Source organism: Myiozetetes cayanensis, unplaced genomic scaffold, assembly GCF_022539395.1.
Source record: "Myiozetetes cayanensis isolate MyiCay16 unplaced genomic scaffold, myiCay2020 scf9, whole genome shotgun sequence".
NCBI lineage: Eukaryota > Metazoa > Chordata > Aves > Passeriformes > Tyrannidae > Myiozetetes > Myiozetetes cayanensis.
The window spans coordinates 11,853,985-11,869,049 of NW_026088185.1; the positions used below are offsets into that span (position 1 = coordinate 11,853,985).

Consider the following 15,065-nt stretch of genomic DNA (forward strand, 5'->3'; position numbering starts at 1 on the left):
CGGTGCGGGGAGGCCGCGCCCGCTCCGGGCTGCGGCGCTGGGGGCCGGGCCGGGCGCTCTGCGGCAGCGCCGCGGGCGCGGCGCGGCAGGAGCGGGTTGGGCCCGGACGAGGGGCCGGGGCTCTGCCGGTGGAGGCCCCTGGTCTCCCCCTGCCCCTGGCGGCCCCGGGCCTCCCCCTGCCCCCGGCTCGGGCAGCGCGGACCTCGAGCAGGGCCCGGCCAGCGGCCAAGGCCGCGGCCAGCCGGGGCCTGGGGCTGCAGTCGGCGGCGGCAGGATGGCCCTGGTGCCCTACGAGGAGGGAGCCGGCTGGGGAGCGCGGCAGCTGCACAGCCCTTCGGCCACCTTCCACTTCGCCAGCCGCACCATCCGCCTGCAGCAGGACTGGCGGCGGCTCGGGGTGGCGGCCGTGGTCTGGGACGCGGTAGGTGCTCACGCCGAGCGGAGCTTTCCTGCGCTCCGTGGCTGCCCGTGGCGCTTGCCGAGCTTTCAGGATCACCTTATAAAATTATTTAACTTTAAAATGTAAAGGGAAAGGTTTTTTCCTGTTTTCTTTCTTCTTTTTTATTTTTTCTTTTATTTTTCTTTTCTCTTTTCTTCCCCCCCCGCACTCCCCAAGAGATCTTGAAGGACTGCAAGGGAAACGGGCCACCTAAATCCTGCATGGCCAGTGCCAAATACAGGAATTATCCCGGATAACTCACAGAACTCACACTCATTTCTTAACAGCGGCTGGTGATGTTTGCTTGGTGCCCTTCAGAGCACAGCATGGATCCTGGTGCTTGTAGCCTCCAGAAGGACTGCTGATAGATTTTATCCTGGGGATAGGAACAGTCCAAAACAGAGGGGTTTGTGGCAGGCCCAAAGCTGCAGGGCAGTTGTTCACCACTATAGAAATCCAAGGGCTTCCCATCAGTCGGGTCTCAGGTCCACACACAAATAGCTCTTTTAACTCTAGTTTAAAAGAACAAGCATAGCAATTTTAGCAAATTCCTCAAGTGAACTGTTGTACAGGGCTGTTGGTCTTTACAGACATCAGATTTGACAGAACTTGCTCTGGAGAGAGCTCCTTATCAAGATTGATATAAAATATAACACGTTAGATACAACGAGATAGAAGAGTTATTTCTTTACTTTCCCTATTGTCCTTCCTGATAGCATGCCGGTGTTGTGCAGAAACCTTTTGAAATACCATGCGAGATACTATGAAATCTTATTCTTGGCTTTTGCAATACTGTGTTTATTCACTAGTGTTTGACACCACCTCAGCTTTTCCTTTCCAAATGCAACTCCTTCTACCTTCTGTTATGTTTGGGGGTTCACGAAGTCCTTACCACATCTGAGTTGTAACCTCTACAGTTCTTTTTTCTTTCTGCCAGCAAGAGCCTTCCACAAAACTCATAAAAAGACCACATGTGCACACAGGAGGCAGAGAAGGGCTGAATGAAGTCTTGGTGCAGACCTGAAGTGCCTGACTCTTCCCATAACCTTCTCTCGGGTTAAACCAGAAACCCTGTGTTCAGTATGACTGAAATGAGCCATGTGCTTGTTGTTCTTGTCTCTTGGCTTAGGCTGTTGTCCTGTGTGCTTATCTGGAGATGGAAGGCATTGATCTCAGGGATCGGTCTGTGATAGAGCTGGGAGCTGGGACTGGATTGTTGGGAATAGTGGCCACGTTATTAGGTAAGGGCTTTTTTGTTTGCTCATTTAAAACACTTTACAACTGTAGTAAAACTAGTGCTTTTACATCTGGTATGGTGTGAGCACCAAAGCTGCATATGTGAACTGTGGTGGTTCCTCTCTGAGTCATCTTCCTTTCTCGTTAGACTTGAGAGCCTGCTGCGATATTTGTTGTAGTGATGGTGCCACTGCAGTTTACTTTATGGCGGGACCCTGTTAAGGCTGACGCCTGTTACCATGGCAGGCAGCTCAGCAGCAGTCAGCTCTGCAGCTATTTTCCCCCAGGGAACAAGTGCTGAGCTTCCCGTCTTCCAGTTGTCCTCCTAGGCAGATAAAGCTGCTGACAGAAACCGCTCTGAGCTTGCGTAAGCCGTGTTAGCCTGCCTTGCAGACAGGCCAGCCAAGGTCTGGAGAAATGAAGTGATTTGCCGGTGATCTTTCTGTGGCTGAAGCAGGGACTGGGTTTTATGTTAAATTTGTGCTACCTGTCCCAAGTTAACTTTGTAATTCAAAACTCTAGTGGCTGTGCAAGAATAAATATTGAAATAATAGAAACAGAGCCTCTGACGATATATAGTCATGCCATGCAAAATCACACAGGCATAAGTTTGTCTGACCTGTGAAAGAGGCTCTCTAGCTGCCTGTCTCCTATTGAAAAAATACAGGATTGAGGCAGGTTAATTGTAACGACCTCTCTTATTCATTCTTTTGTTGCCTATGGAAAGGTAGAAAGTAACTCCTTGACTTTCATGCACTAAGAAAAAGCACCAGAAAACACTTTCTGTTCCCTATGCAACTTAATCTTCAAGTGGAGTACACTTTATAGTCTTAAATGAGTGATGAAGGGTAGGATGTATGTAGATAGTGGGGGTTTTGCTTGTTTTGTTCTTTTGTTTGTTTGGTTTTAATCAGGCAGTTCAGGGGAATTGTTAATGTTTAATAAGGAGCCTGCTCAACTTAGAGCATTTGTATTCCACATGCTGTATTTACAGACACAGACTTTTTGTCTGAGCCATGTACTCCTGTACTGCTTAGGTGCTCGTGTGACTATGACAGACAGGGAGGCAGCACTGGAATTCCTGGAGTCAAATGTACAGGCTAATTTACCCTCTGAACTACGTCCAAGAGCTGTGGTGAAGGAGCTGACTTGGGGAAAAGACCTGGATAACTTCCCTCCAGGAGCATTCGACTTCGTCCTGGGTGCAGACATCGTTTATCTGGAAGAAACTTTTGCAGAGCTGCTTCAGACGCTGGAGCACCTGTGCTCAGAGCAAACTGTGATTCTTCTCGCCTGTCGTATCCGCTATGAACGGGATCACAGGTTCTTGAAGATGCTGAGAGATCGTTTCTCCGTATATGAGGTCCACTACGATTCCAGTAAGGATGTTCACATCTACAAAGCACAGAGGAGTAGTCCCAAGGATGACTTTTGACTCTATTCTTTGTTAATAAACCACTGCTGCTGTTCGGTTCTCCCCTTTGTTTCTACTCAATACACTCATTCCTAAGCATAAAGTTGCAGTTGTGTTATTTCACTGGCTTCTTGTTCTGATGGTCTTGTTTGATAATTTGGTCTGACACGGTAAGGACTTTACTTCTGTTCTGCATATTGAACCTCTGCTTTACTTCAGAATACAGTTGTGTAGGGTCTTCCACTGACTTTTTATCAAATGTAATTTTTGAAACTGATTTAAGCTGCAGAAATCTCTAGGCATCAAAATTATTATCAGAAGGTCTGTTGTTTAAAATCAAACCACACTTAGTTTCTGTGGGAAACGTACCTGTTAGAGTGAGGTTTTTTCCTCTTATCACTTCCTTAAGTCTGAAAAGTAAAAGTGGGTGAAATAGAAGCTAATCCTCCAGCTCTAAATGCTTTAACTCTCAGGTCTTTGTGTCTTAAAAGCTGTGGTAGAAGAAGCCACTTAAAGGGCAAAAAGAAACAAAGGCAGCTGCTATAAAATTGTGCTATTGCTGTCACTGCTGAATTGAAGAGGAACAGGGAAACAAAGAACAAGATCTGGAGCAGGGGGCTGGGAATCAAGATTGCCAAGTAAGCCAACTTCAAAAATCAGTGGTATTTTTACCTGACTTGCAGGCGTGGGGGCTATGCCTGCAGTACCAAAGCAGTCAGGGTTCATGGATTGTCCTTAGCAAGTCTCCCCCACACAGATCAAGGCTCCTTGAAGGAGATAGACATGCACATGGAAAGTGAAACAAGGAGACTCAAACTGTTCTTTAAATATCAAATCAGTCCTTGACTCTCAAGGTACTGCTAAAGAATCTTCTACTTTATGCCTTTGTTTGTGCTCCTTGTCTCTGAGAGTTGTTATTTAGGAGAGGAGGGTGCTGCTGTAGTCTCTGTAGCAGCGGAAATAGTTATTCTTGTATTACTTGGGGCCTTGGGGAAGTGTCTAGATTTCAGTGTGCTTTCAGTGCACAGTGGTTGTTAGACGCTGATATAAATAACTGATTTCAAGCCTGAAAAAACCTGATTCAAACCTGGAATCCTGCTTGCACCAGCAGCAGACTTCCTTCTTTTTCTACTGGTACAAGAATGAAACTGATGAAAACAAGGGCTTAAAGAAGACAGCTACACTTCTAAATGCAGGAATTGCTTTACTACCTTTTTTTTTTTTTTCCTGGTGTATGTGGAACTTCTTTTGCTTTAAACTCACAAAGCCTCAGGTCAGATTCAGACTTTAAGCATATGCTTGTCTTTGGCACTGGCAACAGCAAACACCAGCAGCTGCTTTGGACCGTGGATGTTTTGGAGCTTTTTGTCACTTCTGCTTCCATTGTACTTCCAACTGCAAAAGATGCAGAGGATCGGTAGTCCAGAGGTGCTGTAATCTGTAAATGACACATCTATCATCACAGCTGTGATGAACAAGGCCCGAAGGTTTGTGCCTCATCCCTGGCATGTTTTCAGTGAAGTTCCTTGCTTGGCTCTGGACTTGGTTTCAGAGTTGCTGCTCTGAAACACAACAGTATCCTCAGAAGCCACATGGTGTCACTAAAACAGTACTTACGCAGCTGGCTGGGAATTTGCAGCCTGAAACTAGAGTTGAAGTCTGTTTGAGGGAAGCAAGACAGCACCTTTGATTGGAAACAGAACATGATATGAGCTTTAATGTGCCAGGCGTGGCTTTTTCTGTCCTACGAGCTGGATGAGCAATCGCTGAAAAGAATTATGAGCTCTCCCCACTCTCTCTGGCTCTAGTTTTTGGAGTGTGGCTCTAAATTCTTGCCAATCCTCTTCCTTTTCCTTGCTGCTGGTGTTTCCTTGTCTCCAAGCTCATCTTTGATTAGGCATTAGGCTCTTCTGTACAGTGGGCTCCCCCTGGGCTGGAGCTGGCAGAAAGCAGTGTGCTGGTGCTTGGGCTTGTCAATGTCCATGATTTGGTCCATGGGGAATGTGGCAGCGCTTGGCCCTCACAAGAGGCTGCAGCTTGCAGTAGTGACAGCTGTAGCAGGTTGTCCGGTTGCCACAGCAGGAACATGCTAAAAAGACTGATTAAATAGCACTGAATAAAGCCTAGTGCAGCAACGTACAAACTTTTAAGAAGGGAGCTTTACTCTAGGTCTTGTTTTGACGATAGGAAGAGTTTTGTACTTTTAAAATAAATCAGTTTAATTCCATCTCTTTCTAACTTTCAGTTAAGCTTTCAGTGTCAGATTTCCTGTTGCTCCAGTCACTCTCCTTACCCACAGCCTTTTTGCCAGAACAGGCATATAGAGACCAGGCTTGGCTTCTTTTGCTGTGCTGCTGTTACGCAGCAGCTGCATGCAAACCCAGGGGAGTATGTTTGAAGGCTGAAGCAATGCTACTGCCCATAAGTAAATACCTGGGGAGAAAAGCATGAGATGACACTGGCAGCTCAGGTGAGTGCCTTGCCCCTGACCTGCAGAGCTGGGCTCTCCCCCCCCCACCCCAGCCCAACAAGTAGCACTCTCTTCAACAGGACACCTTCTCCTCTGACTGCTACTGGGGTGCAGGTGCTCCATTAGATTTAGGAGACCAGATCCAGGAATACTGCAGTTAGGCCCCCACCACCATGTGTGTATCAGCTGAGGTTGCTTTTAAAGCCAGTGTTTAGGGGGAGGCACCAACCATCTGAACGTAACTCAGCTGAAACCTGATGTCAATTCCAGCTGGGCAGTGCTCACACTCACCTGCACCAGGCACCTAGCAGTGCCTTCTGTTGTTCCAGGTTGGGCTTCACAGATGTCTTGATTTCCCTTCACACTCAGCTTCAGGGACAGGTCAGGAGTCAATCGTGCTGGGACTGAATCATGCCAGAGGTGCAGGACAGAAGTAGCAGAGCCGTAACAGCTGGTGAGTGAGCAGAGAGAGCAGCCCTCTGCAGTGACACCTGCAAACTCTGGTGTCCCAGCCCACTGGTCCCAGGTGAGCTCCTGCTCTAACATGAGATGATGCAAGGTAATGCTCGACTGGCTGTTTGGCAGCTACACCAATACCCTGCCCAAGCACTCTCTGTCACCCTGTTCACCCCAGTGCTCAAGAATCACTCTCTCCTTTGGGTGGTTCTAGTGCATTGGTCCTGTTTGGTAACAGACGACGTGAGCTCATCTGTAGGGAGGATGTGTTTGGGCATTGGTCCCTGGGCAACCCATACACAGTCTCGAAAATCTACTCACTCTAGGGAGTAGATTCAAGCCACAGGAGAGTGACAAGATAAGACATGAACAGGCCGTGAGGCTGAAAAACCATCCCTGAAACATGCTATTTTGCAAGAAACAAGTTTTTCCTAAAATCTCATTGCAACTAAAATAATGTTTGATTAAGAAACATGGTATGAAATTCAGCTCTGTAACTTAGTGACCAAGAGCTTTGAGGTGCATCAGTGTCAGAAGGCTCAGGTTAAGCAGCTGACCTACTGACTGCACAGGGATCTGTGTTACCCACTTTTTAGTGCAAAATTCCAGCTAATCTGCATTTTTATCTCATAGACTAACCCCTGTATGGGATTCTCCCTCATTACTGAGGTGTAGATTTTTCTGAGCAAGTACGTGAATGGCATTCTGAAAACGCTCAGTTGTGAAAACCACAAAATCCCAGCTGTAATGAGCTGACCTTACGGCTTTCCCCTTGATTTCACTGGAGGTGTGTTTACCTCATTGCTGAATTTGTTCTCCTGGCTTTCATCCCAGTGTTTGGATCCAGCCTTGCAGATTACATAACTGGCTTGTGATCCTTGCAGTGCCTTGTTTCTGTTTCTGTTCTGTTCTTAACATCAGTAGTGCATGGTTTACAGAAATGCTTAAAGTGAGAAATACAGCATATTTTAACTGTGAACATAAGTCTTTCAGACATTACTAAACAGAACTAACTGCCACCAGAATGGATGCTGAAAAGCAAGTTTAAAAATACCAGAAGTGGAAGAAAAACATTGTTTTTCAGGACTTAACCCCTCACTAGTCTAATTCAATCAAGATTAAAAAAGCCTTCTCCTTGGGGAGAATACCTCATGAATACTTAGAACAGGCCACAGATCATGAGAGGACACCACAGTCAGCTCAAAATGTGCCTTTTCCCATGTCCGTACCTAGCTACCATTTGCCACTAAATTAGTGTAAATGGAACACCCTGCTCAAAAAAGAGACTTTGCAGAGTTTTTTTAAAGCATGTTTATGTGACTGCACATAAATGTTTGTGTAAAAAGGGAGTTATGACAGTTTATACCACAAAGGTTACAGTAAGAAAAAGCACTTTTTTATGACAATAATTCACAAATTCACAAGAATCACTTTAATATACAAAGCAATTACTACCATTCTGAAACACAAAGCAGCTAATATGTACATAGTGTTAATAAAATGCATTATAACCCAGTACAATTTCTTTAAACACAGATAAAGCACAAAAAAATAAGTAAAAAAAAAAAAAAAAAAAAAACCAACAAAAAAACCCAGAACACAACAGGGATGTTTCTAGGTTTTTGGGGAGATGTAAAAAAAAAATTTATTTTCCCCCAGTAATGGGTTTTCATTTAGTCTTTTAACTTCCACAAGTACGTGGAAGTCAAGCTCAACTACCCTGTTCTGTGCTGACATGGTTTGGGAAAAGAATCAGAAATGCAGATGAGGTGAACTTACTCTTTCCAGCTTACACTACAAAGGGAGAATAATAACCCTCGCTCTGGAAGCTTCCCTGAAAAACACTGTTCCAAAACAATTTCAAATTATAAATCCAGAATAGAAAAAACTCCTTTTTGAAGTGAACAGCCAATCTGGGGAAAAGTCTATGGAGGGGCTGCTGCCAACAAGCACCTCTTCTTGCCCTGTTCCCCATCCCAAGAAGTCCATATAAGCAGCACAGTTTCAAATCTCATTCAAACTTGAAGTTCTAGAAGTTTAAAAATTAATGTTTTAATATAAATAAATGTAATTACACACACAAAAAAAATGGAGTGGCACCTGGATAAAACACAACTTGTGGAGAGCATCTGAACATCCTTAGTTCTTAAGATCGGCCATTTCCGGATAATTAACTGGCTCAAGACCTTCCTTCCCCATGCTCTCACTCAGCTATCCCCTAATTTAGAGAAATACACAGCTGAGGCTGAGTGAACCGACTGCTCCCAAGTCGTGAGCACAGTAAATGCTCAGCTTATGGAGTGCACCAACCGTGGGTCATTACAGCCCGTCCCTGTTCCCTGCCCTGCCAGCACACAGCTCCCAGGACAGCTCCTGCCTTCCCCTGGGGAAAGTGAGCCCTGAACTCACCACACAGCAAGCCACAAACCTGCACCTACAGTGCCAGAGCAAACAGGTCACTGTCTTCAGTATGTGCCATGCCAACTAGTCCAAGCACATCTCTTTGCAGGCCACAGCTTAAACGTATTTAAAAAGCGCATTCCAAGAAAAACACTTGAAATGCAAGCCCCCTCTTTACCAAATGGATCTGGTCCCTTTTCCCCAAAGATGTGCAGACCTAAGCCATATCCATCCACAGACCTGAACCTGTCACAAGCAGACAGCAGGTAGATTTCAGCACCCTCTCTTCATTAGTCTAGCTCCTTCCAGACCAATTGAGCTTCATGATACATTCAGGCTTTTGCAAAATCAGTGTCTTTTACAGCTAGCAAATTACACAGCTCAGGAAAAAGACTTCTCAGGCAGACTACAGAGAATCATCAAAGTACTGTGTGCTTTTTAAAGCCCGCTCACAATAACAGATTTAGGGTTACACCTAAATTATCATCATTCCTGCAAAAGAAAGGTGGTTGTGCTTTTCTTTTCTTTTAAAGCAGAGTGACACTTTGTCAATGTACCTTTACTTCCTGGTGTCAAAGAACTGGAAAGCCTTTCAATTTATTTTCTTGGAATGCAGCTTGTGAAATCTGCAGACAAATCTCAAATTAAGAAAAGGGGAACAAAGTTGCTGAAAAACAGTTTAGCTTTCCTTCCAAATTAACCTCCCTTTCCCCCATGGGATCACTGAACTAGTTCTACTCTAAAAATAATTTCACATCCATCCTGTACGTACTGCTCTGAGACACCACACACTTGATTCTTTCCAGCCTTCAGTGCTGCCCCTTCAGGTCTGCTGCCATTCTGAAGCAATGCCTGCTGAGCACCAGGTGCTGATCCACAAGTTAAATTAGCCAAGGAGTCAACTGCTGTGGGGAGAGAAGTGAATTGTGTGCAGGCAGCATGATTATGCCAGGAAGCTACTCAAGCAAACCCAATTGATCTTAATTTTTTTTGTTGTTCTCTGTGGTTTGGTTTGGTTTTAAAAAGTGCACATTTTAATTAAACATTTAAAAAGAACATAGTGTAACAAAAATAAATACATGACCTTTTGGTTGGATCATTGGCAAATGTTACATCACTAACCAGCTTCAGGTGAAAAAATAACAATAAAAATAAGGTCTAAGAAAAACCAATTAAATCCTCTACAAATTGTCACAGATTTACAACCACTGATATTGAACTTGCTTTGATGGGGAGACTTTCTTTAATCCACAAAAAGCACTGTCTATCTGCTGTAAATAAAAAAAAAAAAACACCAAAATAAAAAACAGGGGCCAGTTTTTGCTAACAGAAGACTACTTGCAGCTGCAGTTTACTGGAAGCCCAGATTTAAAGAAAACAAACCTGTGGTACAAGTTTAGGTCAGAAACTATCAGGGCTGTTTTTCCTTATTAAATCTTTTTTTTTTTTTTTTTTTTTTCCTGAGCCTCTTAATGATTCCAAACACCCCTCCGATTTTCTGACCAACGTACAAGTACCGGAGAAGAGAGTGGTCTACAATGCAAACGCCAAGTACAGGACAGCCAGAACCTACAGGTGTGTCTGTACAGTCCTGACAAGCATGACAGGCTAAAATTGTGCTTTCGGGCACAAGCCACGGTGCCGGCAACTACCGATGCTGGTGAAATTGCTGCTTAAATAAAAATGTATCGCCACTACCCGGGGAGGAAAACAGAAGTCTTACCAGTGGTTCCTTTAGAACATAACACCTTAACAACCTTTCCAAATGTTTTGCCTTTGATATATAGCTGCCAAAGAGAAAAAGCACAAAAGCGAATTATTCTGGGAGGGGGGTTGTAAAACAACTGTTGACATAATTTCAAAAATCTCCATCAATAAAAAACAAACCTCACAAAAGCCATGGAAGATGAAATAAAATTCTTGAAAATGGGTAACTGAGAAACAGAACAAAACAGATCAGCAATAAGCGCTAGAATAACGCAGCCCAGAGCTCCTGGGGTGGGGGGAGGCTTTCACACACGCGCACACATCCACACACACCCAGACACACACAGAAAAGTAAAAATTTTTTTCTGACCTCCATATACTATAATACTCAGCATTCCTGACTTAAAAGCTCTCAGAGCTGTAGATTATATACTGTGTATATATATATATATGTACATATATTATACATATGTATTTTCCAAGAATATCTAAATTAAAAGAGCACCTTTGACAATATCTTAACTGCCTGATTGGTGCTGTTGTTTTGCAAAATAATGACATTACAAAAACTATATTTCAAACCAATTCTTGTTTATTATGAACATAATGGATCTAGCCCTTTCTAACCTTCTCTTCAGGTAAAACAGGCTATCAGTTCTTGAAAACTCACAATTGTGAGATATAAAACTAACCCTTCCCCCCCGTCCAGCATAATTTCTGTCTTCCAAAACTTCCAAATGGCCTTAGTTTATAGAAGCTTAATACCCCAACCTCACTACTCGGTAAATAACATAGGAATGGATTCCTGTGTCATATTCTTTCCCTTTCTGGGTCAATATGAACAGTAAAGCATGTATGGGGTAGCCTAGCCAGCCCTGTACTTGGCCTAATTAATTTTTTATTACTGTCACTTAAAATTTCCATTAAATAAATTTACATCCCTAAATCCTCAGTGCAGCATAAATAAAAATAACGATTCCAGCAGATCCCTATGTACTTTAAAATAACATCTTTTTCTTAGTGAAACGTTATTTGCTAATGAGGTCTAGACTAATAACTCTACAGGCCACTTGCAGAACACACACAGGCAAACGGGTAACACAGTTCTCCTCTCACTGCTGCACAAATCTGCATCAACCCTGTATCAGGAGAATTCCGTCTGGGTACCATTTCAGGCTCCCATGTCCATTCAGCTCCCAGTGACTATCAGCAAGCACGAGACAGTGTCCATTACCCACTGGCCACAGCTCTCAGATCACAGCTCGCCTCATTCACGTTCACAGCAAAACCTCACGTTTTTGCAAACACGTGTTCTACAAAAAAACGCAGCCCTAATGTGGACATGTACAGCCTTTTCCATGTTTCTTAAAGCTGGAGGAATCATTCCATGTAATTGTAAATGAGGCCACTGTTCATGTTTTACAAGAATGACTCCTGCATTATCAACATTTCTACTTCAGCACTATTTCTGGAAAATGTAACCGTTTCATTTATTCACTCACTTTAGGAATCAGATCATTTTTATACAAGCATTGCTGAGAATTTGGGGTCTTCCTTAAATTTGCATTGCTAAACTAATAAATTTATCTCCCATTAAATAAGAACATGAAAATTAACTCTCTATGGCAGATAAAAATAGACCATTTATAAACCCCTCAAAACTTGTGAAAATGAATTCTTTCATATTTCTGATACTTACGTTCTCTTCTTGAAATACAAATTTAATCTGAAACTCTTGATAACTCTGAAGTTAACAATAATGCTGTAAGTTTAACCTTGCTCCTTTTAAATTAAGTCTCTTGGAAACTGAATGCCCTCTCAAATGAGAAATCATCAACTTTTAATACTGCTTAGGTGTTTGAGACTCAACTGCCCAGAGTCTTCCAAATATTTTTCTTATAACATCACACTGATTGTATAATCTTTTAGAAGCTTGTGTGTGAAATTTATCTTAAAAACAAAGTGAAAGGGTAAAAATATTAACTAATACGCCGTTAGGCAAGGCATTAGTACAGACCAGAGCCTTATTCATATGTTTCTATAGGTAACAATTTGACCAGAAGCGCAAAGTAAACTTACTCCATCAAATGACCCAAGTTAACATACCAAGAGACTGGCTCCAAAGAGCCAGTAAACAACTACACATGATTCTGTTTTATACATTCTTTTTGACAACTTCTTGACGTTCTTTTTTGGTTCTTTTTGAGCATGATTCTTTTGAAGTCCTGATGTTCAGTACAGACTTGTTTTTAAACATGAACTACCTTTTTTAACAACGTAAATCTGGAAAAGATCCCAGTTCCTCAGTGCACACAGAAACACTAATCTTGCAAACATCTGAGGCACATGAGTAATTTTAGTTGCAGGAATAAATTACTCTGTAAATCAGACCCTTTACATGAAAAAATACCCTGAATGAATTAAGAATTTAGCTAACCTGTCCAGGTTCAAAGAATCAGTATCGTTCCTTGCGAAGTCCTCTTCAGTATTTGAGGTTGTCTCAGTAGTTGACATAACTACAATTTAATTTACATATGGAAGGCAGCCTCCAAGTTTGAAAAATAATTTAGCAAACCAGGCTGATGTTTCCATTGAGTACAATAATTTCCATTACATAAGACACGTGCTAAGGAAATAGAAACAACCTCATTGCTTGAGAGGACTCGGGACACAGACCACACTGTCATCAGGGAGTATTTATGTGGAGTTGGCTTCAACTTCTTAGTTGTTCTGCATACAAATAGGCAGTGCTTCCATGTGCTACCCTTGCTTACTGTTTTCATAATGTCACTATTGTCTCTTTTTTATTCTGAATTCCTTTCCCATCCAAATATCATCTTTCAACCTATATCCTACGGAGTTGGTTTCTGCTTTTTGTGCATTCAGAATGCTGAACACACTTGCACACATAAGCTATGAGAAGCAACAACCGACCAGTGAAGCTCATTTCAATGCATTTGTTTCCGAGGTATGGAGAAGGTTTTACTAGTTCAGGAGGGCTTAACACAGATTACAAATCAAACCCCCTCCTGGGCTAGTTTGAATAAAAAGGTGTTATCTCCACACCAAGGATGTGCCAGTGAAGCCTTTCATTTGGCATGCTGCTTAGCTGTGTATTTGTATAGTTCACAATGACTGTGTGAAACCAATTTGGCAACCATTGCTTCTTCATTGCACCATGTGTGCTCCACCTACGTGGCCCACAGTTTGCTGGAGCAGGAGGCTGGGGTGGTTCTGTCTCTAAGGCAATGGAAAGAACTCAGCACAAATTCTTGACATCACTACAAAAGGACCGTCCCCACAATAACTTCCCAAGTGACCATTGCTACTCCTTGAAGAGGATGGGGAGACGAGAAAGAAGCCTGTTCTTCTTCACGCTGAGATTGATGATGAAATTCATCTTGTAAGGGGAGAAGTGGAGGCAAGTACTTGAACATTCACAGTTTGATGCAAAGCACAGATGAAGTATATTCTGTAGTTGCTTCAGGCAGTTTTGCGCATAGAAAAAAAGAAATGTTTAGAAAATAAAAAGTTTACTTTGTCTTTCTGGGTATAGCCAGAACCAGTCTCTATCCCATTCTGGACAAATGAAAACGAGAATCCAAAATTAATCTGATTTGTGGCAGTAAAGGTCCTTAAGTGCTTTCAACTCCTCAATCAGTGTCTTGTTTTGGTTTTCAAGCACAGCCACTCGATTTTCTAGACATTTCACATATTCCTTCTTCTTCCTGCGACATTCACGTGCTGCCTCTCTGCAAAGCAAAAAAGGCCATTCAAATCCAGAACAATCATTTGCAGACATGGGCTACTGAACTGTTTTCAGGTCAAATCTTTACCTAGTACTGCCATTTTCAGAATATGGAGGTACTGTTAAGAAATGCAAGTGAGGAAAAAGCACTGAATTCATAACAATTGCTCCTCACAAATCCTGTACAATCAAGCTCCACATATCATTCCATCGTGCAGATCCCAGGGAGACAGCACCAATAAAATTCTGTTTCTGTGTGAAAAGGATCCTCAATGACAACATTCTGCTTGCAGGATTTACATTAGAGCCTTTAGGCTAGTCGAATTGCTGCTGCAATAATTTAATTGATTTTATTATCACCTGTTATTCTTTTTACAGTCTTTAACTCTTCCCTTTGCTGTAGTCCAACAGGATGTTCAACTGGAGCACTCTATTTAGAACATTTATGTATTTGCTCTTGAGCAATGATTTCATTTTAATAATAATGTCTGCATCATTGCAGTGGTAATATAAAAGACTCAAATAAAAATATCACAAAATAAACAGTCACTAGGAACCATATCATTCTTTAGTCCTTGTTGGTTGTGCCAAGAACATGGCAGTGGTAATGTCAAACTTTTAAGCCTTGCTTGTAAAGACTGAGTTGCCTGTAGGTGATTTGATAACATAGTAAGAACACCAGTGAAAAACAGCTGAAAGGTATTAATGTGCTGCTGAGCATCCTGAAGGCAGGAACACCAAGGCAGAAGCTATCCTGCACAACCACAGTAAATAAACGTGCAGAGCAAGCACAAGGCTAAATGCCATGGGCAGATGGGAGCCCAGACAGAGGGCTCTCCCCCTGCAGTGCTACTTGTCCAAGCAGCACACAGCTACACATGGAAATGTACACACTTGTTTGCCCTGAACCTTTAGGTGCAAAGCAGAACAGCTTCAAAAACAGAGTCAGTGCGATCCTTCATTGCAAACATTACACAGACTGGTGATACAGTCGGTGTTCTGGGAAATGAGAGGACAAAACTGAACCCAGTTCTTCCCCTTATGATATAAACAGTAGCTGTAGTACTAGGTAGTAGCAGGTAAAAAGAATGTGTTCCAGGACCTAACTGGTAAGAAACTTCTAAAGCAATTTTTGAAATTCAGCTCCACGAATGTGACAGGATGAAGAAAACACAGTTTGTAAGCCTTGAAAGTA

The 15,065-nt window shown here is 42.7% G+C and overlaps 2 protein-coding genes across 4 annotated transcripts in view; one reads left to right on the forward strand and one right to left on the reverse strand.

The window, feature by feature from the left end:
• Positions 1-96: 96 nt before the first annotated feature.
• Positions 97-3,192, forward strand: METTL21A (methyltransferase 21A, HSPA lysine). Of its 2 annotated transcripts, none has more exons than XM_050340644.1 (3): positions 97-421; positions 1,569-1,680; positions 2,670-2,913. In XM_050340644.1, exons 1-3 carry the CDS (start codon positions 275-277, stop codon positions 2,777-2,779), a joined length of 369 nt encoding a protein of 122 aa, XP_050196601.1. In that variant the 5' UTR covers positions 97-274; the 3' UTR covers positions 2,780-2,913. The 2 variants fall into 2 exon arrangements, with proteins under 2 accessions (XP_050196601.1, XP_050196600.1); XM_050340643.1 differs by having other exon boundaries at positions 123-421; positions 2,713-3,192.
• Positions 3,193-10,696: 7,504 nt separating this feature from the next.
• The window catches only part of CREB1 (cAMP responsive element binding protein 1), a 36,088-nt gene continuing 31,719 nt past the window's right edge, over positions 10,697-15,065 (reverse strand). For both annotated transcript variants that reach the window (XM_050340641.1, XM_050340642.1), the window contains one exon: positions 10,697-13,874. In XM_050340641.1, coding sequence (XP_050196598.1) covers positions 13,730-13,874 — 145 coding nt within the window. In that variant the 3' untranslated portion in view covers positions 10,697-13,729. The remainder of the gene's footprint in view (positions 13,875-15,065) is intronic.